Source organism: Catharus ustulatus, chromosome 8, assembly GCF_009819885.2.
Source record: "Catharus ustulatus isolate bCatUst1 chromosome 8, bCatUst1.pri.v2, whole genome shotgun sequence".
Taxonomy (NCBI): Eukaryota; Metazoa; Chordata; class Aves; order Passeriformes; family Turdidae; genus Catharus; species Catharus ustulatus.
Genome location: NC_046228.1, coordinates 18,136,688 through 18,161,009, shown reverse-complemented (window position 1 = coordinate 18,161,009; position 24,322 = coordinate 18,136,688). Strand labels below are relative to the sequence as shown.

The following is a 24,322-nucleotide window of genomic DNA, read 5'->3' as shown; positions in this document are numbered from 1 at the left end:
GGTTGGGGAGAACCTGCCAACAATGATAACTGGTGAGCAGGACAAATCCACTATCAAAAGGCTGAGACACCACCAGAATTTCTGGCACTACTGGAGTAATACCTCAAATTGTGTCACATCTGCTAATAACATCATGGAGCCTAGACTCAGTGTTTGGGATGGGAGCACAGGAGATAGCAAATGCAGACTTTTGTCCTTCCGTTCACTTCTCCATTTCTGTTTTCCATCTCTTGAAATACAGGAACAAGGAGGTATCTGATGAAATAGAAACTCATACTGTTTAACATGGATATTGTTACACCCAAAGTATAATTAACCTGTGAAATTCACAGCTTCTCTGTGCCCAAGAACATAGCATGACTCAAAGCATGATCAGACTTCAGTCGAACTTACAATGAGATGATGAAGCTGATGCAAACTCTTCTCCAAAGAGCAAACACAGCTCTGGTGAGAGGAAAAAGCTGGAGCTCGGGCTCAATCACATAAGCATCAGAACTAAAGCAGACAATGGCAACTGCTACAGTGCTGCTCTCTGTGCAAGGGAACTCTGCTATAGGTGTCCTGTGACAGCAGCACTGTGCTGCACACTCCACTAGTAGCACATCTTCTTGTATGAAACTCTCAGTCCTTTTAAAAACATGGTGTTAAAATTAATGACTTAGACTATGGAATATGATGAGACTGGAAAAAAAATAACTCTCTCTACATTTGCATATACATATAAATTTGTTCTTCTGTGTTTTGAATTTGCACATCTCACTTGGATCCTGCTTTCTCTGTTAACCACATTTGTCAAAAATGAAATCCAAGGTTCACACATAATCACTGGACTGGAGGAGCTGCAGACTCCAGAAGTATACTTGATACTGCAAGAGTAGCAATAGAATGCAAATAATTTTCCACATTGCATATAAAATGTCACTGAAGTTTTCACCTGGAGATCTCCCCATACACATGTGCCAAGGAGAGAATGAGTAATGGAGACTGAACACCCTCTTCCCTGCTGGTATGAAGTTGTTTAAGTGTAGAAAAGTTTAGCAGCTCTTATTTTCTATAAAACAATTTAGGATTATAAAACTGTTCAAACGTTACACCTCCCATGAACTTGCTGCAGTGGAACTGGAGGCATTTTTTTTCTCAGTGTCACTACAGGGAGAGCCCCCAGCTCTCATGAGCTAGCACCACTGCAGTTATTCTGTTGCAGGTGCCAGAACAGGCAGAAAGCATCCTGCCTTTACACCTCACCATAAGCCTCCAGATTGGCTGGAGAGTTCACTACAGCTCACACAACCTCTGACAATCCAGGTATTTTTCAGGCTTGGCATCTAACTGGGGTGAAATTCAGTCTTCAGTCTGGTTGCAACAGACAGGAATGGTGAACCTGCATGAACTCGGAGTATTTCTCCTCATCTCTGACTGTGAGCAAACTTGTTGGCTTGCACAGGTCTAGCAAGTGCCCATGGGGTGTGTGTATTTTTAGATGCTGGCTTAGAGGATTAGCTAATATACAGTTACACTCAAGCAGATCCGAGGGAGCTCAGATCTAGGAAATTGCTCTATTTGTACAGAAAGGGTCGAGTACCAAAGCTAGAACCATAGCTGAAGTTATCCAATTTTCAATAAGGTTAAATCTTGTACAGACTCATTTTTTAACCCAGGTAAACCTGGACACTTGAACATCTTTTGTCTGCTGAAAGCTGGCTAGAGATGATCAGTCACAGAGCTGAACCTAGCAGAAAAAACCTCAGCACTAATGTCTTCTGTAAAGAAATTTCCCCATTTTCTTCATCTCCAATCCCTTTGGTCTGATCCTTCTCTGAAGAAAATTATATCCCCACACCCCTCACTTGCTCTGGGCTTGGGGTCTCAACCTTTACTGGTGAAATTAAATCTTTTGAGGATAAACAGGCTTCTGTTTACTGACTGATAAAACAGTTCACTCTGGGTTAAAGATTTGCAAATAGCTATGCTCACCTTTCTACCACAGAAGATTCTTCCGTGTGATGTGTCTTCCCATCTCTCTAAAACATGCCAGGAAAGGAACTAAGCAGCACTGTAAATTTCCCAGTGATGGACTGACCAGTTTATGCTCCAAACTGAGATTGTAACTGTGCTCACAGAGAAAAGACGACAAACAGACCTAAACATCACTTAACCACAGCGTTCTGAACCCACAGCCAACCCCCTGTGTTTGTTGCTCCAGTTCTCTCTAAACAAAGGTAAGAGCATTTAGAGAACAAAACATCAAGAGCAGCAAAAAATGCCTCTTAGCAAGCAGTGATCAGACCAATGTGTCCTGGACAACTTCTTTCTCTCCACAACCCAAGACCATATTTTACAGAATTTTTAACTTATTGACTCTTGCATATGTCTCTCTATGTTTGAAAGACAGCTTCCATACACTTCCTGAAGTTGTGTCTGTAGAAAGCATTCGATCAGCAGGTCACCTCTTTCAAGTGGTGTTGTTTGTTGATCCCCTCCTGAACAGAAAAGCTCTACAAAAATTCCGGGTGTTGGAAAGTAAAAAGTAGTTATGACATAGCGCAATTGTTACTACCAGTCTCTCATCACTAGAGATGGATGAGAATTCCAGCTGTGGGTTCAAAGGAAAGGATCTCAGAATCTGAAACCTCTAGTACAGAATGAAATTATTCACCTGAATTTCTGGCCATCTAGGAGCCTGGCAGGGACTGTGATCCAGACTCACAGCCAACATTTAGCACATGAGGCAATTTTACCCATTCAGAAAGCCAAACAAGCTTATGTCCTGAAACTTTTCCATATCCCAAGCCTTCCCATATCCCATTCATTGAGATGCAGACAGGATCAACACTGAACATATGGATGTTGATCCAAATCAAACTTCATCATAAATACCTCTGTCATTCTCTAACTTTCAATTGTAAAACTCACTACCAGGTCAATTGTATATGGTTTCATTTTGTTGCAACCTCAAACTCAATCAATGATGAAAATCTGTTGCCTAATTCCTATTTATTTATCTTTATCCTCCCCTGTCCAGCTAAAATGCTCACCATCTTACAGCTTCCCCACCCAAGCAATAAGGTCATTGTCTAAATTCCAGCAACAGCTGAACCTGAGCAGCTGTGCTTGGGAAAGGGACAGCATTTAGCTCCTGTTTGTAAAATAGGTAAAACACTCCAGTAAATTTGCGAGCCTTTAAAGAACACTTCTAGAAGTGATAAAGAGCTGAGTGTTCCCTTCTCTAACATGCAACTGAGACAACAAGAAGGGGAAATTGCAAGTCCAATTACACAATGATGAAGTAGAAGAAAAAAAGAGCAACTGTGGATGAGAGAAGGGTAAAATTAGAAAGAAAATAGGAAAAGAGAGGCAGAGTGAATTTATTCCTTCTCTACTCCTAAATGGTTAAATTGCAACTTGCAAGGAGCCAGCTACCATGCTCTTTCATTCAGTAATCACATATTCTCATAATATTCATCAAAGGACTAATACACAGAAATTAAAATACTTGCCTGCAAGCTGAGAAACACCACAGGAACATGTTTGTCCCATTAATACACTGCCAGGACGTGCAGTGACAACCACCAGTGTTTTAAAGACTGTCAGCTCTCAAATGTCAAACATGAATCTAATGATTACAGGAACAGTCTTACTGAGGAACCACCAGTGTAGGGGTGGTACTGGTCAGACTGTGTGCTACAGGCAGTAGCCACCAACAGCACAGCAAATTCACAGCTACTGTTAGCTCTCCATGGCACATCATAGCTGAAGAGGAAAGCAAACACAAACCATCACATTTTATCTAAAGCTGAACTGCTCTTGGTAAAAGGGGCATACTAAGCTAGTGATTACCTCCAGAAATCTTTCTTTGACTGCCCAGGTAGACTTACCTTCTACAAACACATCTAATTTTATTTTTAATTAATCCTTTTTATTTCTGCATCTTGTCACAATGAGTTTCACAATTCAACTGTGCACTGCATGAAACACAATTTTTTCTTGGTGTAAACCTCATGACCATGCATAACTGTTCAAATTCTCCTTAGATGTGTCATTTTATCCATCAGATCTTCTTTCCTTCTTCTCTTTTCCCAGGACCTTTTTCAAATTTCTTTTTTTTGAGGAATAGTATTCAGATTTTGCATCTTAATTGCTTATACAGCTTCTGGAATACAAGACCATTTGGGGGTATTAAGAATTCTACCCAGAGCTTAAAGAACCTTTCATAGCACAAGTTTCATTCAAATGAAAACATACCCATGTGATGTTTCATTTTATCAAGCCAGCATTTCCGAACCAAAAGAAGATCCATCAAGCAAATCCCACAAAAAGCTTTACCCTGCTCATCTGCAAATATAACAGAGGTGAGTTCTGTTTGTAGTTTTCCCTCATTCTGCTATCTGGTTGAAGAGAGGCACTGAGAAGATGCCTGCCATTCCCCAGCTTAGGGTCCCTACTTTTTGGTGCCCCAGACTGTCCACGGTAAAAGATGAAGGAAATTCATTCACCTGATGCCAAGCTGCATCATCCTTCAGAAACCACTGGAACCCAGCTGGCTATTGACAGCCAGGGACAGTGTTGGAGTACAGAACTCATGCTGCTGCCTAGAGCTTTAGAAACCAGTATTGGGGGACTTTCCTCCTGAGGAGCTCTGACACAGCACTCCAAGAACACCCAGTCCTGCTCTGGGATGACCAAGCTACAGCATCCAGACCAGCTGGGCACGAATACTGAATGTCACCGAAAGCCTTGAGCCAGCAGCTTCAGAGGTGAAATACATGCAAGGAGCAGGGGAACAGGATCTGGCTTCTAGAGCTAAGATCTTTAAAAGTCAGTAAGGAACACCTTGACATGCTTCAGTTTTGATTCTAATTTTAGACCCTTCCAACAAATATTTCTACACACTATACACCAACCTTGATAGGAACCACTCTAACCCTTCTCTTCTTCAGGCTAAACAATCCAAGCCTCCTCAGCTTCTCCTAGCATTTTTTTGCATAATCCTTTAATCATTTTAGTGGCCTTTCACTTGACTCACTCCTGTAATCCTATGGCCTTCTTGTCCCAGGCAGACCAGAAGAGGACAAAGCACAAAAGATGTTGAATTACTAATGCTGAGGTGAGGGCTCACCTCCCTGAACCTGCTGGCAATGCTCTTCCCAAAGCAGCCCAGGAATCTGCTGGCCACAAGAGTGCATTGCTGGCTCATGTTCAACTTGTCCAAGAACATCCCAGTTCTCTGCAAAGATGTCTTCCAGTCAGTGAACTCCCCATCTGTGCCGCTGCCTACATTCATCATCTGTGCACCTGCCTATGTGCAGGTGCAGGACTTTGCATTACTCTCAGCTGAACTTCATCAGAGTCCTGTTCACTCCTTTCTTCATGCTGGTAAGACCCTTCTAAATTGTGACACAATCATCTGATGCACCAATCCCAATATCATCTGCAAGCTTGCTGAGGGTGTACTCTGTCCCATTATCCAGGTCATTAACAAAGCTGTTAAACAGTACTGGCCCCAGCACTGCCCTTCACATCCCTTGCCAGATCCAACTCCAGATTGCTTTAGCCTTTGTAAGTCCACTCCTGCATGCTTAGGAATTTCTCTGTATTTCTCCTCTTAGGTCACCTTCTATGTTTCCTTTTTACCTAATGAGCTTTGTCACAAGCGTCTTGTTCGACCATGCATCCTCTGCCACCTTTGCACATTTCCTGCACAAGGAAGAGGACTGTTCTGGAGACTGAGGAAAGCAATCCTTGAAACTCCACAAGATCTCCTGGTGCCCTCATCTCTCCAGGATCATATCCCATGGCATTCTTCCAAACATATGCCTGCAGTCAAGGTCTATGGGTGTAAACTACGTGCCTTGCATTACGACGCCAGAATCATCAGAATGATGCCAGAGTGGTTCTTTTACAGAGAGTCATTGTCACCTCAATATTTCGGATCCTTCTGCAACAAAAAATGAGGACAATTCCCTTTTCCCTACCTCAAGGCTGTAACATGATGGCAAATACATGTTGGTCATAAAGCAGTGTAGAAGACCCAGTTATATCTGACAGAGATACATTAGAAAAAAAAGAACTCAATTGGGTCTCAGAAACAGATCTTAAAACATTCTCTGTTGTAAACAGTTCTGGCAGCAAGATCAGTCTCAGCTTACTTCAGTTGCTGTAGCTTAGTTTCCATATCTACCGGTGTACCATTTGTGACACTTTTCCCTGGGGGGAAGGCTAACCCAGCACCTCCTTGCATCTGAGATGGCTCAGGCATCCCCTAGTCCTGGGCAGAGACCTCTCCTCATAACCCCCATCATCTTCCTCTTCCCCTGGCTGGGCCATCTCCCAGCATTAGAGAGCAGCAAGAGCAAACACTGATAAGCTGCAGCAGGCGCCAGCTATCTCGGCACAGAGATAACAGCAGGTATCAGGCACAACAAACAGCCAGTGCCACTCCCCACTCACCTGGGGAGCCTGCACCAGGGGAGCCCACCCTGACACCTCCTGAAGCAGCTCCTCCTGACCCGGCAGGAATCCTGCAGAGGCTGCCACTCTGCGGGAGCCCACAAACAACAAAGGGAGTCGAAACCACCTCTCCATCTTCAGACTGGGCAAATAACAGAAGCCACCTCCCTCCTACTCTTCATTACCTCTTCTGTGGAATTTAACATCTTAAATTCACTGGCATGGCTCTAGGTTTTTGCTGCTCTTACTGGAAAATTCGTGTCTTAAAGGTGAAAACATTAAAACTCAAGACTCCCAAAACTTAATGTTGTATCCTAGCTTCTAAATAGTTTGGTATCCTGGTGGAGATGCATCTAATATCAATATCTGACCAAAATAGTCATGTTTGCTCTCATGCAGATGTTATTTCATAGACATTTACTCATCTAAAGCAGAATCCCTAATTAGCCCTGTGCAGGGCTAGTCTTCCATAACCCATAAGGACACTGAGCCAGGAATTAAATTACACCTCAGACACCCTGCCCCACATATTTCAGCTCTCCCCTAGTACAAGACATAATTTCACAGAGCCCTGGTTCCCAAAAAAAACCCCATTCTCTGTGCATTTGCTGGCAGAAGAATAAGAATCCACACATCATGGTTTATCTATATGGGAAAGATGTCTGGAATCAGTGACAGCAGCACAGCTTCCTCAGGGGATATTTCTTCAGACTCCACCAGTTTAACAGTGACTACTCCTCCTGAGCAGAAAAACTACCCATGAAGCTCTGGCAACACAATTACTTTGTCACAGGGTAAAACTCTTCATGTTTGCCTAAGGGAAACACATCCCTTCCAACTGCTTCACCTCCCCTCCATCACAAGTAACTGATGAAAGCTTGGGATGAAGAGGAGAAGAAATTAGGATAAAGTAATGGAGAAAGAAAGGGGCTGAGACATGTATTTCTGGCATAGAAGTGAGGAACTGCTCATGGCAAGACAGAATATATAAACAGAAGAAAACAAACACAAACATAAATCAAGATTAGCACAGAATGATTCTGTCCCCATGCTGTGCTGTGAGAGAATTATGCCACCTGGCATTCAACTCAGGCACCAAAAAGCTTAGGTTTTGTGTCTGATGACTAGAAACTCAATCCTAGACTAACTCTGTCTTACAGCTGATGTAAGACAGGAATGAAGAAGGTGCACAAAAAGGAACTCCCTTGCAGTGGTTGCACCTCCTCAGACTAGAAGTACAGTCCCACCACTTGTACAGACCAAGTGTCCTCTCTCCCCAGCTGCATCAAACACTTCCAATGAATCCAGTTTGGGAGGGCAAGACCAAGTTCACTCTCACCCAAGCCTAAGGCCACAAACCCTTTGGTTTTGCACTGTGGCACTGCTACCAGCACTTCACATCAATGAGCAGCCACTGAGCAGCACGACTGTAGGACACAGAGGGACTCTCCAGACAAGCTTCTACTGCTGTAAACGTGGAGCAAAATTTGTCACAGAGGTAAGAAGAAATAGAGAAAACAGTTTCAATCACCCTCTGTCAGAATGTGCTCCAAAACTCACTTTTATCAAGTCATTGTGACAAACTCCTTTCTTAAGGACAATCAAAATATTTGGAGTACCCACAAATCTCATTTTACAAAATCTTCTGCTCTAAATGAGATGTACTAGACTCAAGAATTCAGGAGGAATTGAGGAAACTCAAGGAAAGTTGTTAGAGATTATTTTCCCTATAAACAAGACAGCTCTTCTTCAAAAGACTTAGGAGCTATATGATTTTATTTTAAGGCCACATTTGAAGTGAATTTCAAAGAACACATTCCATATAGCTTTTAAACCTGTGTCTTCTATCAGTAATTTGTGATCCTCAGCAGCTTTGGGGAGTTTTTTGTTTTATTTTAAGAAGCCTTTGCTGTTCACCTTTAAGCACAGTTCATATGCCCACATCAACACATAAGAAGGTACCCTCAACCTTTTTTTATTTATGTTTCTTAAATACATCAGCAAAGATTAAAGTGTGGTTAAGCCTCCCCTTTTATCTTAGCATAATTCATTTTTACACCATATCAACCTTCTCCAGGGCTGGATATTTGCATATTAATAATAAAGCCTGCTTTTTAACTCCTCCCTTTCTCTTAACGTATTAAAAAGTGTTGATAGATAAGACTTGGCTCTCAAATTAGTGGTGGTGGCAAAGCAGAGTTCAAATTATTCCATTAAAACAGAGATAGCTATGTTTATTGTCCTCCCACATTTGAGTTAAGATAGAATTTCACTCAGAGAAACTTTCCTGCTCTGATTATGATGGAGAAGGTGTAGGTTTGATCATTTCCCCAAATTGGCAAAAAACATTTGGGAACAACAGCTTGAATATCTTTACTGTTTCCCAGTTATTAGAATTCCTATAAATTCTTTCTGAAGTGCAAAGAAACTGAGGACAGTTTCTTTAAACCAATTTATGTGTGGGTTGGAGTCAGGATGAAGAAGCCTGCCCCTCTCCACACCATCATATCTCCCCACTGCCCACGTTGTGCTGGAATTACTGGTGTAGCAGCTGCGTGGTTAGCAGGGCCAAGGAATCAATCTACCTACAAATGAATCCTCCCCCCTTTTATTTCCTGCCAGGTCGTTTCCTCCTGCACAGCTCATCACCTCCAGCACCAGCAGAATGAAGGGTGGTGGAACACATGGCTGCTGGGGGTAGAGGACCACTTCTGACAGCAGCTGGCACTTCACCAGCTCAGAGAAGTGGCCACAATGTAAGAATCTGCTCTTGCAGCTTGGACTACAAACAGGCATGCTGAAGCTAGCTTCAGGCTAATGCAGCTGAGTGTTAGGGCAGAGAGCTCAGGCTGGACTGAGTGCCCAGCATGTACCCACCTGCTCAGCCAGTTTTTATCCACAGATAGAGAAAAAACATTGATACACAACTGCAATTCTTTCCAACTCTGCAAACACCAGTGCCTCCATTCTACAGTGCTTCAGCTCCTCTCACCAACAGCCAGAGCAGCCTTTACTGACTTTGATCACTGAACCAGATCAAGTCTGCAGGATGTGAAAATAGCAACAAACAGAAGCTGCTATATTCCCCCTTGCACTGCTCTAATCTCCCCATTCTCATTATTTCATTTTATGTTTTTAGGTGCCTCGTAAAGCTCCAGTTCCTGGAATCAATGTAAGAGTATCTGCCTCATTTAAAGAAAAGACCAAAATATTATCTGACTTCTTTGCAGAGAAATTCAAAGGTAAAGAAACATAGCCAATTCATTAGGACAATACTAGCCCCATAAAGAAACAAACAAACAAAAAGGAAATCCATCACTACCTTTGTGCTATTCCCATGTTTCTGTTTTTAAAGTAATAGTATTTTTAATTATTTATCATTTTAATATTTAAAGATGTTTGTTTTGAAACTACTTCAAGAGACTGACAAACACAAGCAAAACATGAAGCCAAATTTCCACTGATACCAGCAGTGCTGACAATATCATGCCCTAAAGATGGCTATTGCTAAGAACGCACCATTTATCATGACTGAATGCCTCCTTTTCCCTCACAGTATTTCTTGAATATACATTGGAAAGTTATAAAATACACACCATAAGGTCAACTACAAATGGCTACAGAAATATCACTCTGAGGTTCTGAGACTTCTGATGGAGGACCTGCACAGACTTCAGTCTAAAAGACTCTTCACTGTGGACTGGAATTCAGAAGGGGAGCAAAAGAAGCACATACTCAAGTCTGAGGAGTAATTCTGGTAGAACAGTATTCTACTAGCAAAGTGGGCTTTTTCTGCCCACAGCACAACAGCATCACATGTAACCTCAGATCAGACACAAGCTAACTTTTGTACTATACCCTCTCTTCCAAGTGAAAGAAGGACTTGGAAGGAACTGCATCAATACATCAATACACATTGTGTCTCCTCCAGACAAACCAAGTGCTGCTACCCAGAGACTCCAAATTTCAAGAGTCACTTGAAACAAACAAAACCCCAACAAACCAAAAAAAAACCCCAAAAAACAAAACAAACCAAAAAAAATAAAACCAAAAAACAAACCCAGGACAAAAGTGACAAAACTGACTAACACAAACTGGGTCTCATACATCAAGGTCACTTTTTTTCTCCCTAGATCAAGGGAAACTACTAACTTCATTTCAGCAAGAGCAATTGCATTACCTAACCCTTATCTGGTACTTTTTATCTGCACCTCTCAAAAGAGGTTGACAGCACTATCTGCATACGATACCACTATTTGCATGAACTCCATCAGTTGTGCCCCAGTCACTTCAAAGCACAGTACCTGTACCAGGCCAGTAGCTACTGTCACCAACACCAAGCCCAGAAGACAACATCTGTGACTCCTTGTTCCATGCTAAACCAGAAAAACAACTCCTATCTAATCTATTGAATTGAGCATTCAAAGATTGTGGTACAACATCAACAGTGAAAGTCAGGATGTTGTGTTCATTCTAACTGCAGGGATGTCAACAGCTCTATTACCCTGCAGGTGTTCTCTCAGCCTGACCCTCTTCTTCCTCAGGCTGCACTCCCACTGCAGCCAGTGGAAGCTTTGCCTGGGCCCTACATTAACTTCATTATAGTTTTGCTGTCGCTGGCTGTATGGATGCTCAAGATGGGCATCTGCCCTTATGGAAGGAAATTGAGATAACTGGACAGAATCCTTCTTTCCCATTATATTCCACAGAATATTTTGCTGTCAAGAACTGAATATGGACCAATAGTGGTATGTTTGTCAATACCTCCCATTTTTGAGACAGTTATACACTGTGGATGTGCACTTCCCTTTCATTCCTGTCCATCCCCTAGCAAAACCCCCACAAAATAAATTAAAAAATCAACCCCATCCCTTGCTTCAAAACACTTCAGACAATCAAGAGCTTATCTAGACATCTCAGTGATTTTACAGTGTTACACATATCCTAGTATCACAAGAATATGTTTTACCTTGAGGCAAATGTTTTAATTTATGTGCATGTGAGCTATTTGCAATACCTCCACCAAATGGAGCCCATATAACCCGTCGGATGGCTTTCACCCAATCTTCCATTTCATTCTGGGAATTAGCCATGAGCAGGAAAGCCTCATGATTGACAGGCATCTTTTCCCGGTCCCCTGCACCACCTGAAAGACAGAATACAAATCTCTTTTAGTATCCAGTTCAGAAGACAGCAACCAAAGTTTAACACCATCAAAAATCTCGGTCAAAATAATCAGATTATTATTTCAATTGAGCAGTTTCACAGACAATTCCTGCTGATGTGCAGCCGCACCCACAGAGCACAGGCTGATAGAAGATCAAAGCAGAAGTGCAAAACATGCATTTCCAGTGTGGGAAACCTGGAGATGATGCATCTGCTGTCTCAGCAATAAGAAAAGTGAAAGCACAGGTTGTAAGACTCTCTAGGAAAAGCAAGACACTAATGCCACATACCTGTGCTTTGATATTGAGAGATTTTTACCCAAAAGAGGGACCAAGTGAAGTGTAAGACATTTTAAAATGCTTCAGGTGTTGAGGTCCATTTTCCCCAAGTCTCTGGGATATTTATAATCTCTACAGAGAAAGAGATGCTTTCTGATTTTGGATCCAATTCAGAAGAAAGTTAAGAGTTGGGGATATGATTCTGACTCTTCTACTTGATGTAAAAATTTTAGGAGCTATTAATGCTGCTGTGCAACATCTCAGAAAAGCACTGACCAGAGTATTAAATTCACTCAAGCTGTCACAAAAAAACCTGTCCCTTGTGGATACTCCAATACTTGAAACATTTTGACCTGCTTTTGTTGTTTCATTTTTAGGTCAGCACTTACTCCAACAATTTACATCTTCCCCTCATCCTTTATTTTGTGTTCCAGAGCTGGATACAACAGAGTGAGTGCCACAAACACATAAAAGCTTTATTAGAACAGGCTCTAATGAAAAGGCTGTTGATCCTGTCCGATTCAGCAGCTGCATCCCCAGTGGCTGGAGCTTCTCCATCACTATGGAAACTGCCTTTGGCTTTGCTGCAGAGATAACATCTGAGCTGTGTGTCACTGCCATTTCCACACTCACATGGCTTTCAGCACCTCCTAAAGCTAAAGCTGCCAGCCTGTGCTGCCTGCCCGTGGAATTCAGAGATAAGAGCAGGATGATGGTATGCTGTGGTTTCTGCAGAGCTGATTTAGCATACACACAACATGTGCTTCTTAAATCCTTGCTAATCTGGGGAAAGAAGCAAGCTGGGAGCTGCCTGCAAGCCAAGGAAGTACTTTTCTTGCTATTAATTGTTTTCTTGCCTTGACACACTCACGGAACATTTACTGATTTGCAAAGCAGAAGTGGTAAAATGAGATCTGTTGGGAAGTATTTTGTGGTTCTCCGAGAAGCAATTCACTGAATGGGAAACTGAGGCAGCCTTTCCGTAAAGAGGAGAAACAACAGCCACCAGGGACTAGTTGTGCAGCTTAAGAAACAAAAACCATGATGCTTTTTCCCCACATGTGCCCAAATCCTCTTGGACCGTGTCCCATTCTTAAATTTACTGAATTATTTATGTTCCTTAAGGTACATAAAGAGAACAGCTCTCTAGCTCAAGGCTAGGATGAAGGCATCTGAACAGATCAATGTCCCACCATACTCCACTGCAAGGATGGCATACTTCATCCTTTGCATACAGAACTGGCTGTGCAGGAAACTGCAGTCTGGGAAATTCCTGTCACTGCCTAAATCTCTTTTACCAACATCCTTAGCCTTGGTGAAAGCTGAGGTCATGAAGTCTAATTCTTGCACCTTACCCAGCAGAGCTACTGACACTCCCTTTTTCACAATCAAATGTTTCATAGGAGATGTGACTGAAAGAGGCTTTCCACAGCCCTCAATACACATCAGAAATGCGTTTCAGGATGTGGCATTTGGCAGATGGATGGCCTGAGCTCAAGCTAGGCCAGAATTCTTCAAAGGAATTAAACAGCCTCAAGAAGACATTTACTGTATGGGTCCCACCAGCAGCAAATAACTAAGTTTGGTCAAGGTAAAAATACACCTTGTTCTTAGAAAGGTTAAAGAGATCGGTTGAGATCTTGCCCATCCAAGCCATGAAGGGCAAGAAGACAGCAGAAGTTTATCTTAGAATTAATCACAAACTGTAAATTTAGTGGACTTAGTTGCACTAACCCATACAAAGATTGCCATAAGGAGCACAATAAGCAGAGGATGAAGATGACTTACTGGACTTCTGCAATACTGGCATCTGCATCTTCCCAAGGAATCACTGTACCAGAGGGACCTGGCTGCAAGTCCCCTTCCCCTAAGATATCACTTTGGACCAGCCAACTGCTTTCTAAACCTTCATAGGCAGTTATCATGCAAGCATTTAGGGGGAAAAAAACTCAAAACATTTTTACTTCTATTTGAGACTGCAAAAAGCAAAATCTCTATGGGAAAAAAAGATTTCTGTAGACACCAGACCTGAGATTCTGCCAAAGAACACATATAGTTCTTCCCTATTTGGCTTTTCCCACTGAAATTTGAAATAGGAGCAAGGTCATGACCCTCCAATCTGCCTGTGGGAGAGCCAGATTAAGTACAAGCAAGTGAAGGCAATTCCACACACGAAGGCCAGCTTAGAAATAATTATAAAAATAATAATAAGCACTTCAGAATTGCTTATTATGTTAGCATGATGTGACTGTGCAGTGGCAGAGCATGGAGACCCCCCTGTAAACATTTTTCTTTTTTAATAACATTTTATTCATATTTCTTTGTATACTTGACTGGTTCCTTCCACTACATTTTTGAGGCATCAAGCAGCAAAATTAGGGGTTACTAAAAGGCAGAGTTCAGACACATCTCTCTACATTGTTGTGACAATGCAGACATGTTGTGACAGCAGCTTTTTCAGTCTTAGTAGTGACAAGAACGAGAAACAGCCAAATTCAAATACCTAGATCTTCTTAAAAAGCAACAAACAAAAAACCAACAACCTCCACAAACAAACAAAAAACAAACATCCCAAGGAAACAATGTCACAACAAACTTCTTCGAAGTCTAGAATTTTACCTGAAATTCACAGATGATTTCTTCCATGGGCTCAGACACAAAGCAGGATCCTATCATGGATTTCAGGTTTGAATTGGAAACACAACACTATCAATTCAAACACACTAGACTTTAGGAATTGTTTTAGGAAAACAATTTCAAAGCTTCCTGCCCAGAAAAACTTGAAAACAAAATTTTAGTTTTGTATCTCACAGTAGAATGAAGTTTATATTCAGCTACTGAATTCACCTATCTTCTCTGCCACTAAGGGAGCTCCAGCCTTTACTATGGTTGATGTTAAACTCTAATCTTGAAGCACACAAGCTCTGCTTCTATTCTGTGAATAGTAGGCATCTGGCTACTCAGCACCATGACAGGGAAGAACACTCTGTTAATGATTTTAAACACAGACAAGGGTTTTCATACCCTTGTACAGAATTTCTCACTCATCTTTAATCAAGTTTCCATATAAACAAGACTGGGCCTCAGACACAAACCCTGCATAGCTCAGGATTGCCATGGGCAGACATTCCAGTCCTTTTGCTCAAAGCTACTTTCATCTCCAGACCAGAGACAAAATAAAACTGTCTGCAAACACAAACAGAGTGCCAGTATCTCAAAAGATGTGGCAGAAACAGGGGTCTTAACTTTGGGGATGAATAGTCCACCTGCTTTAGTATTAGCCTGTGACCAGGGGATCCCGCATTCAGCTGCCTGCTGCAGACTTCCTGTGCATGCTGGACAAGATGCACTGGAATTCATCCATGAAGCAAGGTGGCAGCTCTATTTGCCTCTCATCCACGCATGCAGAAACCAAACAACCTGGAGAGCAGGAAAGGTGATGGCAACCATGTCATATATACAGCAAATGTAGAGCCCAGAAGGATTAAGAGACTTGTTTGGTTTTGCTCCCCATGCAAAGGGCTGCAGGTCCCAGCTGACTTTACTGCTTTGCTGCCCCTGTCCCTTTGACCTTTGTCAAAGTGCTCTGCATACCCTGGTAGGCATCCTTGCCTGGGGGGAAGGGTTTAGCTCCAGGCCTCCAGTTGCAGTGCACAAATGCTCTCTCTCCAGGAGCAGACTAATTCAGGCTGGCAGAACTGCTCTCCTCTGCCTCCACTCATGCTTTCCTCATTTCACATGCCTGGGAACCATGACCTGCTAATGGCAGCAGTCACCTCAGAGTAATGTCCACCTCCCAGTCTGCAGAAACGATCCTCCTTTCAGCTTCCCCCCATGCCCCCAAAAAGAAAAGGTCAAATGCAAAACCACTGGGGCTGAATCTTGCTAAAGGTGAGATGGGGTACTTCAACAGCAGCAGGATTCACATCCTACTCTTCAAGGCCCTGTTTACCGAAAATTCTTTTTTTGACCATTCTTACACAGGTAGGCATTCAGTGGAATGTGCAGAACATAAGGTATCATTTTCTTACACTTACTTGTCCTGCCATGTCTTCCTGTTCAAAGATCCTGCAACAGACAGGCTGCATCTCTGCCTTTATACAGTTCTTTCCAACGAGGAAAAGCTGGAATTTTTTGTTTGCCTTGAGCCTCATTCACTCAAGCTTAACCTTCTTAGGATCGCTTGTGAAGCCAAGCCTTTGATCCCTTTTGTCTCTATGGAGAAGTTCAGGGGAACAGGACTGAACTTCTGCATGGGAGATGAGACTACCTCATTGCATGTAAAAGGAGGAACTTTTATATTCTCAAGCAAAGCTGTTGGGTTCTGAAGTTGGCAGCTTCTTTCTTTGCTGAAGTAACTTCTTTTACTTCCACCTCCCTTTCACCCATTTCTGACATCATTCTTCTTACTGATGTGCTCGTGCCTTGTCCTCACATGAGCCTCCTGAGGAGTTACACCACGACAGTAACCTGTGTATGTGCCCACACTGGCATGTTTGTTTGCACTGCTTTGGTGTGGACAGCAGCTGGGGTGTTTCAGTGAGTGAAATCCAGCTGGCCATGCACTGGGGAAGGAAGGCTGGTGGCAAACACAAGGTCCAGCTGACGTGTCTGCCCTCAGTGCTACAGCAAGTAGTGACAGGAAGCCTTAGACTGCAGACAAGCAGCAGCAAAGATCTTGACAAATGGTCACAAACTAGCTCTCACTGCTGAAAAGAACAATTGCAATCATTCATCTTCCCTGACCGGGGTTTTGTAATTGACTTCAAGGTGAGTATCAGAATTTAGGGCTCAAAGATCTCTCTGATAATGAAAGAAGGTGAAAAATGAGGAGATAAATTCTGTCAAGAACAAGAGCAGCTCTGTTAGAGGGAATCTTTCTTTGCACCTCAGGAAAAAAAAAACCACCAAAGAAAATCAGTCTGGATCAATGAACAAGTAAAAAGTTCATTAAGAATGCTTTGAACAGACAACTGAAACCTAATTCCTTTCCTTCAGTCTTCTTACCTTTGATTCGAGCTAATGTTGAACCTGTACCCTGAGCACTTTCAACCCCAACCAAAGGTTTTCCAGAGCTGAATGCTGGAGATAGACCCTGTCTATTACAGCTGAATCCTGGGTTAACCTGCCATCAGTATCAGCTTAAACTTCTCTGCTTTCTTTTCCCATTTTTTTTCTGAATTATTCTTTAATAGAAAGGAAAAGTTGCTGTGAATATGAAACCCATATTTAAATAGTCCATTTAGGCTGCCTGAGAGCAGAAAAAAACAGCAAGCAAAATCTGAAGTAGTCAAGGAGTGAGATAAAAACAAGGAAAACTGGGGCTTTCCCAGCATGGTTATGATTGGAGAGGAATTAAACAGTACAGTAAACAGTGATGGGTGCTTGCCATGATTTTTTTGTTTGTATCTGTCCATCTATCCCACCCACCCATCTATCTATATATGGAATATATGAGTTGGAAGTTGATTTGGAGATGAGTAAATGTATGATCATATTTTAAAAGGCATACAAAACTAAGAAAAAACAAGGCACAAGAATTTATTGTCATGTGGAGTGCAAGTGAAAGAAACAAGCGTTGAATCAAAATACATTCACCATCTCACAGTTCCAATGGACAATATAATGGCAGTTCTTCATAAAGAAACAGGCACCTTTGTTGGTGAAAGGTGTTTCATTTCCACAGTTTGGAAGGAGTTTAGGGGGATTTTAACATTCAATATTCATTTAGTTGTGGCAGTGAGAAAAAGGAAACCTAAATACCTTTTACTGTAATGAGGAAGTTGAATTCAAACTGACACAAGTTCACATTTTCTTAGGGCAGGATTTACAAGCATGCACTAAAATCTCATTGACGTCGCCGTCAGATATTAAATGCCTAATTTCCTCAAGCACTTTTTATTTTACCAAGTTCTGTAGTAATTACAAATAGAAGTTGATAAAATTTTCCAAGTCAAAATCGCTGCAGAGGATTTTTTGATGAGTCTGTAAATGGTTTTTTGATACTGTATCATAAACCTCATCGCAGAGAATAAAGCAAAAGCAGGTAAACACTCCAAAGCCACTGCCATCTATTAAGCAATCCAAAAGCCTGTGATCTCTTCTCCCCTCCCATGCCTTCTGTGGTTTCAGAAGCCATTAAACTGCTTTAAAAATGCACCAACAAAGAGATGAGACCTCAGAACTGTGGTTTCTTATGCAAAAACATCTGACAAGATTTAACATGAACAGAGTCACTAATAAAGCTTCTCTGTACTAGTACATGGACTACAGAAAACCCTTATAAACCTAAGGCCAGGGATCTGTGTCAGGATCAAGTGTAGGATTACTAAAACTATATGAAAGAAACGAAGAGTAAACTAAATCTTTGTCCTGTTGTACATAAAACCTGTGTCTGGCTAGCTTGACTCTCCTGCCTGGAGATGTCTTTCTTGATAATGCATGTGACCTTATTACTCTACACTTTTATCTATTAATTAAAGTGAAGAATTGTTTAAGACTACCAACCACTTCAAATAAAGCAATACTTTGGAAATAAACAAACCCCATATTCCAGGTAGGCCAAATGCTAGCAAGTGATGTCACACTCCAGGAACCATGGCAAGCAGGAAAAAAAAAGATAAGAGGAAGGGAGAAAAATAACTTCAAGTACTCTTCAAGAAAAAGCAAGCAGAATTGCACACAAGATTCACCTTGAACTTCTGCTCGTAAAACCTGCTTACATGAGTTCAGTGCTGTGTAATGTTTGAGTCTAATTGAGATGATCTTTCCTAATCTGCCCTTGTCTGAACTTCTCAAAGTTTCATTAAAAAAGGCTCTGTCATTTTAAAGTTATACTTCTGCCATTAAAAACATATTTATGGTACCAGTACACCCATGCTCTCATATCTCCCTGTTTCCAGTTGTTTGAGAAGAGAACTTTAGAGAAGAGTTCTGCCTGGGATGTGCTGCTCCCTGTGGCCACACAATGCAGCTTAGGTTGGCTGAAGTGACTTCACGGTTGAGGACAGGCTGCTTGGACTGCAGCAGCCCAATATTTAGAATTCAGATGAGCCCAGGCATGACCTGAGACTAAGTACATTTTTTCAAGGATGCAGCATCTCCCTTGTACCCGCACAGCTCAGGCACCATACCTCCACCTTCTGCCCACAATTACTTTGCTCCAGAGAAGGAACAGACATTAACAATGATCACACTGCCTCCCCAAACACAGATGTTTCAGGAGTTGTGAAATGTGCCCCCAAAGCTGTACAGTATCCCTATGAACAAGCTGTGTTTTAACTGCTTTGTTATCAGCTTCTACTAGCTGGGAGCAAGGGATGAAAACTTTCCAACGTGGTCACAGCTAGTTCAGAGGTCAGCAAGGAGGGTCACAAAGAGGAGACAATCAACATTTAATCAATAATTAACATGAGGAACAACTACTATACCAGCAGTTTCTAGGAGCTGCACAACACCACTTCACCTTTGTTGCAACTTGCATGTTTCATCCCAAGTGTGAATTCCAGAGTACAAATATTCTAGTCATGTCCAAAGATGCCTCAGGAGTTAGACTACTCTAAACCCTTCTGGCTCTTGACTCAAAGGAGGTTTCCTGATAGGAGGTAGCTGTGGAGATTGAGCATGTTCAATTCAAAGCCTGCATGAAAACAGGTAGAGGCTTCTTATGTGGAGCTCTCACTGTGCAGTGGCACATGCACTGCCTCTTGCAGCAGTGTCTACTGACAAAGCAGACAAATTTAGGGTATAGTGTTGCCTCTGTCAATGCTAATGCTGTTTTCCTTGCCCGAGCTCCTAATGGAAATCTGAAATGGAAAAGAATCTGAAAGAGTTGGGAGGCTAGGCATAGTTGCAATTCAGCTTCTTTCATTTACACACACTGGTGCTCCAGAACTCACAAACCTTTCCTTTAGAATCTGACATGTCACCAGCTCTCAGGGAGCTGTTCACCTCATGATGTGTCTGTCTTAGAATAACAAAAGGACAACTTCTACCCCTCTTTACAGGTGTGCTGGGGGGGAAAGAATTAATTTAATTCCCTCATGGAAGAAGCCGTGGTAATGGCAAGTGGGGATGATGAGGGGGAGTGTAAAATTTTTTTCCCCAGCATATTCTGCAGACAGCCTTGTACCAATAGCAGGCTGCTTTCCCTTACCTTCCTCTCTTCCACTCCAGAAAATCAACCCTTACTGTTTTTCCTCAGTGTATTTCAGGTCTAGAGACTTACAATGAGCTCAGTCCTTCATGGTGATGGTGTGGAACTGCCTGGACTATGTGCCTACAGTCATTGTGCTAACCTCTGATCTGAAAGGAGAGGAAATGAATTTTTTCTCAGGCCAGCAGAAGCCACACACTCACAAGGAGGCAATTTAAGCCAGCTGGTAGGAGCTGTGTGTCTGTCCCTACAAGGCACATCGCAGGAGGCATCTAAATTAAGGCAACTTAATTTGAGGCTACAAAAAAAGTTACAAATATATGTATGAAAGACTCAGAAAATAGTAGCACAGCTAGGCAAAACAGGCCATATGGTTCCACATGGTTCTCCAAAGCAGCAAGTGCTCAACACTTCTGAAGAATGTATCAAATTATATATTCCAACTGTGGTTATGTTTACATGCTATTATAAGGGAGGAAATTCCTTCCTGACCAAAGATGATGGTACTTTATGCTTTGAAAAATCTGAATGAAAATGACTGGATAATTTTTATGCATTACCATGCAACCACAAGTAATTTTCTAATTCTCATAAATTTCTCCAAATCTCTCACACCAAAAACAAAAGTTGAGGAAAATTTTATATTCTGACAAGAAATTACTTACTATAACATCAGAATAGTGAATTCTTATCTATTTTTAATAATTTCATGTTAGTCAGTGCTCTGAACCTTGAACTAAGGAGAAAGGAAAAGAAGCCATCCACTGGTGAAGCTCAGGCTGCAGATGCCAGAGCTTTTAGCTGAGCCTATAAAGACTCTGATTCTCTGTAGACTGAATACAGAGTACTGCAGAAATTCAAGCCAACCAATTACGAACATTATTATCTTCTTTAGTAAAGTAACTGAAGCTTTACAAGCACAGTTTTGGCAGCAGCAAATTAATGGACTATCATTAAGGACTCAACAGTTGCAGACTTTGTTTTTACAAAAAACGAAGCTATTTGTCACATTAGCACAGAAAAAGGACTGAAATGTGAAAGCATATATACTGTAGGCCTTTGGCAAAACGTTGACAAGTTTGAGGAAACCCTTGCCAATACTAATGATGAGACAATGCAGATGGAAGTGCTGCTGATCCACATCCAAACTTAAGAGCTCAGGGGTATTCTGATCCAAGTCTGTAGCCTTGTTACAGTTTGCACAGACTAACAGTTTTACAGCAGTATCTGGTCATGCACTGAGTGATCAATAACTCTTCTAAACACGATTGTGTAGAAGACAGCATTCTTCACTGTCACAACAATGTTCCTTGGGAAAAAATGGGAAGAACATGCTTGTCACTAGGGCCCAGCACTGCAGACATCAGAACACAACTGTGGATGGCTAAAGGACTCCAGGCTGGCAATGCAAAAAGCTGAGTCTCAGTTCTTTGTACTTTAGGACAACTGCTTCTAGAATAATGCTTAAAAACATCAATTCTAATTCTGCCCATTCACTGGCAATGGACAAACTCCTCCCAGTTAACAGCGTTATCAGAATGCCTACAGAAGTTGCTTTGAAGTGGTTAATTATTAGCTGATATAATCTCACTTTTCAGAAACATGCTGGTTTAGATCAGATTCAAACAAGAAATGAAAAAACCTGTTAGGTAAACAACAAGTCATCCTGAGAAATGTCTTCAGCTGGTGGCCTTGTTCCCACTGAAGTTCAAGGGAATGTTGCACAGAATGCTTCTGACTCCAGATTTCCCAGTAGAAGTTCTGTCTTGCCACATTCCCTGCTGATATTCCACACAGATGTACCCTTCCAGTGCATCCCATCCTGCCAGTTGTGTGTCTCCATGAGAGGCAGTGTCTCATCTGACAAGCTGACACAGTTGAGTTATAGAGGCAGGGAGTAAAGCTCAGGTGCATAACCTTAGTGATCACAGTTCAGGCAGGCTACTCATAGAAGCACAGTTCAGGGTTTGGGACTCTTCACATTTTCATCTAGCACAGCAGAACTGCCTCAAGCATTGCTGTGCAAGCTTCCACTCCCACAGTGCAGAAGATTCACCAGCATCAATCAGCAATGAGCTGTTGCTGCCCAGCTCCTCCAAACAGCAGCTTCTGAGCTGGTACCACATTCCTACCTGGACATCTCAGTACTTGGGCTAGGGCAAACCCCAGTGAAGTGACATCCTTCCCATGGAAATCCTTGAACTTCGTGGGTCTTCCTAGATCTGCAAGGCACTGTAGTCCTGATAGTCTTCATCCAGAACAGTCATCTGGCAGAAGGGAAATCCCTGTGTGTGAAAACCTCAGCAGCTTCCTCTCCACTCTACCAGCACTCACAGTCTCGTAGCAAAGCACACTGACACCTACTGAGAGCTACACTGTATTTCCAAAAAGTCCTCTAAACAATCCTGTGTTATTTGAAAGTTTACAGGTCTGTCATGTTTCAAGCAAAGGTGACTGATGAAAGTTGGGTCACAGTTCCTAGAAAGACTGAGTCTCTTTACTAACAAGGGAAAAGACAAGAATTTCCACGAAGGAGCACAGAAAGGAGACAAATGCACAGGAGACATTACAACTCACAGTAACCTGCCCCAAAAGTCCTGGAGGCTAATACAGATATGTACAGCAACCAAGTGTAATAGAGCAACTTTCTCCTGGGGCAAGAGCATATTTACACGTGGCCATTTTAAGACCCACATATTCTGGGGGAGCCCAGCCATCAATATATTTTATGATGTTCAGATACAGAAGATGAAGTTCTTATCCCAAAGAACTAAAAAGCCTTGCTCAGTGCTTGTTGTGATGTACTACTTGAAAGGAAATGCCAGCATTGCGTTTGAGCTGATTCTGCCAGTGGTATGAGCAACATAAATTAAATCTAATTACACAGATTTAGGCCACAAAGGACTAGAACTTGCATGAGACCAGCAGAATATCACCCTCACTATTTGGAATGCCCTCTATAGGCAATATATTTGTGTATTTTTATGTTTATAGAAGCAGAAAGCCCATTCTGAAAACGCTGACATAAGTTGGGCTGCTGCACAGAGTCACTGAGCCCAGCTGGTCCACTAAGAAAAATGCAAGGAGGAAACAGGGCACACAAATCTGCCTTGTGAGCCTCCTCTCTCTCCTCACCCTGCTCCTTTCTTGAGAGCACAGAACTGTATGCAGCCATTGCAGGCAGAATGTGTTATAAGAATTTGTCTTTGTAGTCGAAGGCAGAATAACAGCCAGAAACCAGGATCTGCTCAGCCAATGACAGGGCATGTATTAAAAAGCCTTCCAGCTTCTGTTTCAAAACAAAGAAATCTTGATAAGCCTAAAGGCAGCAGCTGCTGCCAGCAGCAAGCTGCCTTCCTTACCTTGGGGACACCTGCTGAGCTGCTGCCTGTTTAATATTACATTAAAACAGCAGCTTTCCAGATAATGAATTATGTATCTATAGTGAAGCTGTGGCTCACAGGGGGCTGGGAGGACATGGTTAAGAAATCAAAGAACTGTTTGGGCTAATGGTCTGCATGTCTTGAAAAAAAAATTACTGATGGCTTCATGAGTTGTCAGAGCCCCAGTCAGATAACAGAGGGAAAGAGAAGAGCAGAGCAAGCGCTCCCTATTTTTCCCTTCTATATTTTTTCAATTACAAGCAATCAGACTAATTTTAAAGTCCCTAAAAGGGGACAAAATTCTAAAACATAGGGAAAAATAACAGGGCTATAAGCTTTTATGGCTTGTGACTGCAGTTTCAGTGCTCTAGCATCAGACACAGAAGGTTCCATTGTATCATGTTCTTTATTAAATGGTTCATACTGTGGAAGCAGAAACCCAAGACAGCAGTAAACTGCTGTATTCAATGTCTGTTCTCTGCCAGTTACCTCCAAGTGAAAACTCAATCCATGGTTTCTGAAGCAAATCTGCAAGCACTTGTTAAACAGGTACAGTTCCTTCAGCCTTCCAGAGAGGTTTTAATTCTCTTGCCTTGTTTAATTTAAGATCACCAGTTAGGTGATCTGTATACCTAATCATGAAAGCATTACATGCTTGTAATGATCATAATGAAGGAGCATATTTCTAAGTGCACAGCCAAGCACAGCCTCACATGCTCCTCTTTGCAGATATTCTAGTCCTGTCTATGAGTCTAAGTATGAGGAAGGCTGATTCTCAGGAAGCCAACAGTAAGAAGAACTCTTTATATCATACTCCTTATCCTAAGATCAGCTTCATCTAGTCCAGTTCTGTTACTGCTCTGTCCAATTAAAAACATCCAACACAGCTTGGA

General features: G+C 42.0%; 1 protein-coding gene across 3 annotated transcripts in view; it reads right to left on the bottom strand.

The window, feature by feature from the left end:
• The window catches only part of ARHGAP22 (Rho GTPase activating protein 22), a 128,522-nt gene that overhangs the window by 24,965 nt on the left and 79,235 nt on the right, over nt 1-24,322 (bottom strand). For 2 of the 3 annotated variants that reach the window (XM_033066149.2, XM_033066151.2), the window contains one exon: nt 11,417-11,593. In XM_033066149.2, coding sequence (XP_032922040.1) covers nt 11,417-11,593 — 177 coding nt within the window. The remainder of the gene's footprint in view (nt 1-11,416; nt 11,594-24,322) is intronic. The other variant, XM_033066150.2, reaches the window with a different exon arrangement.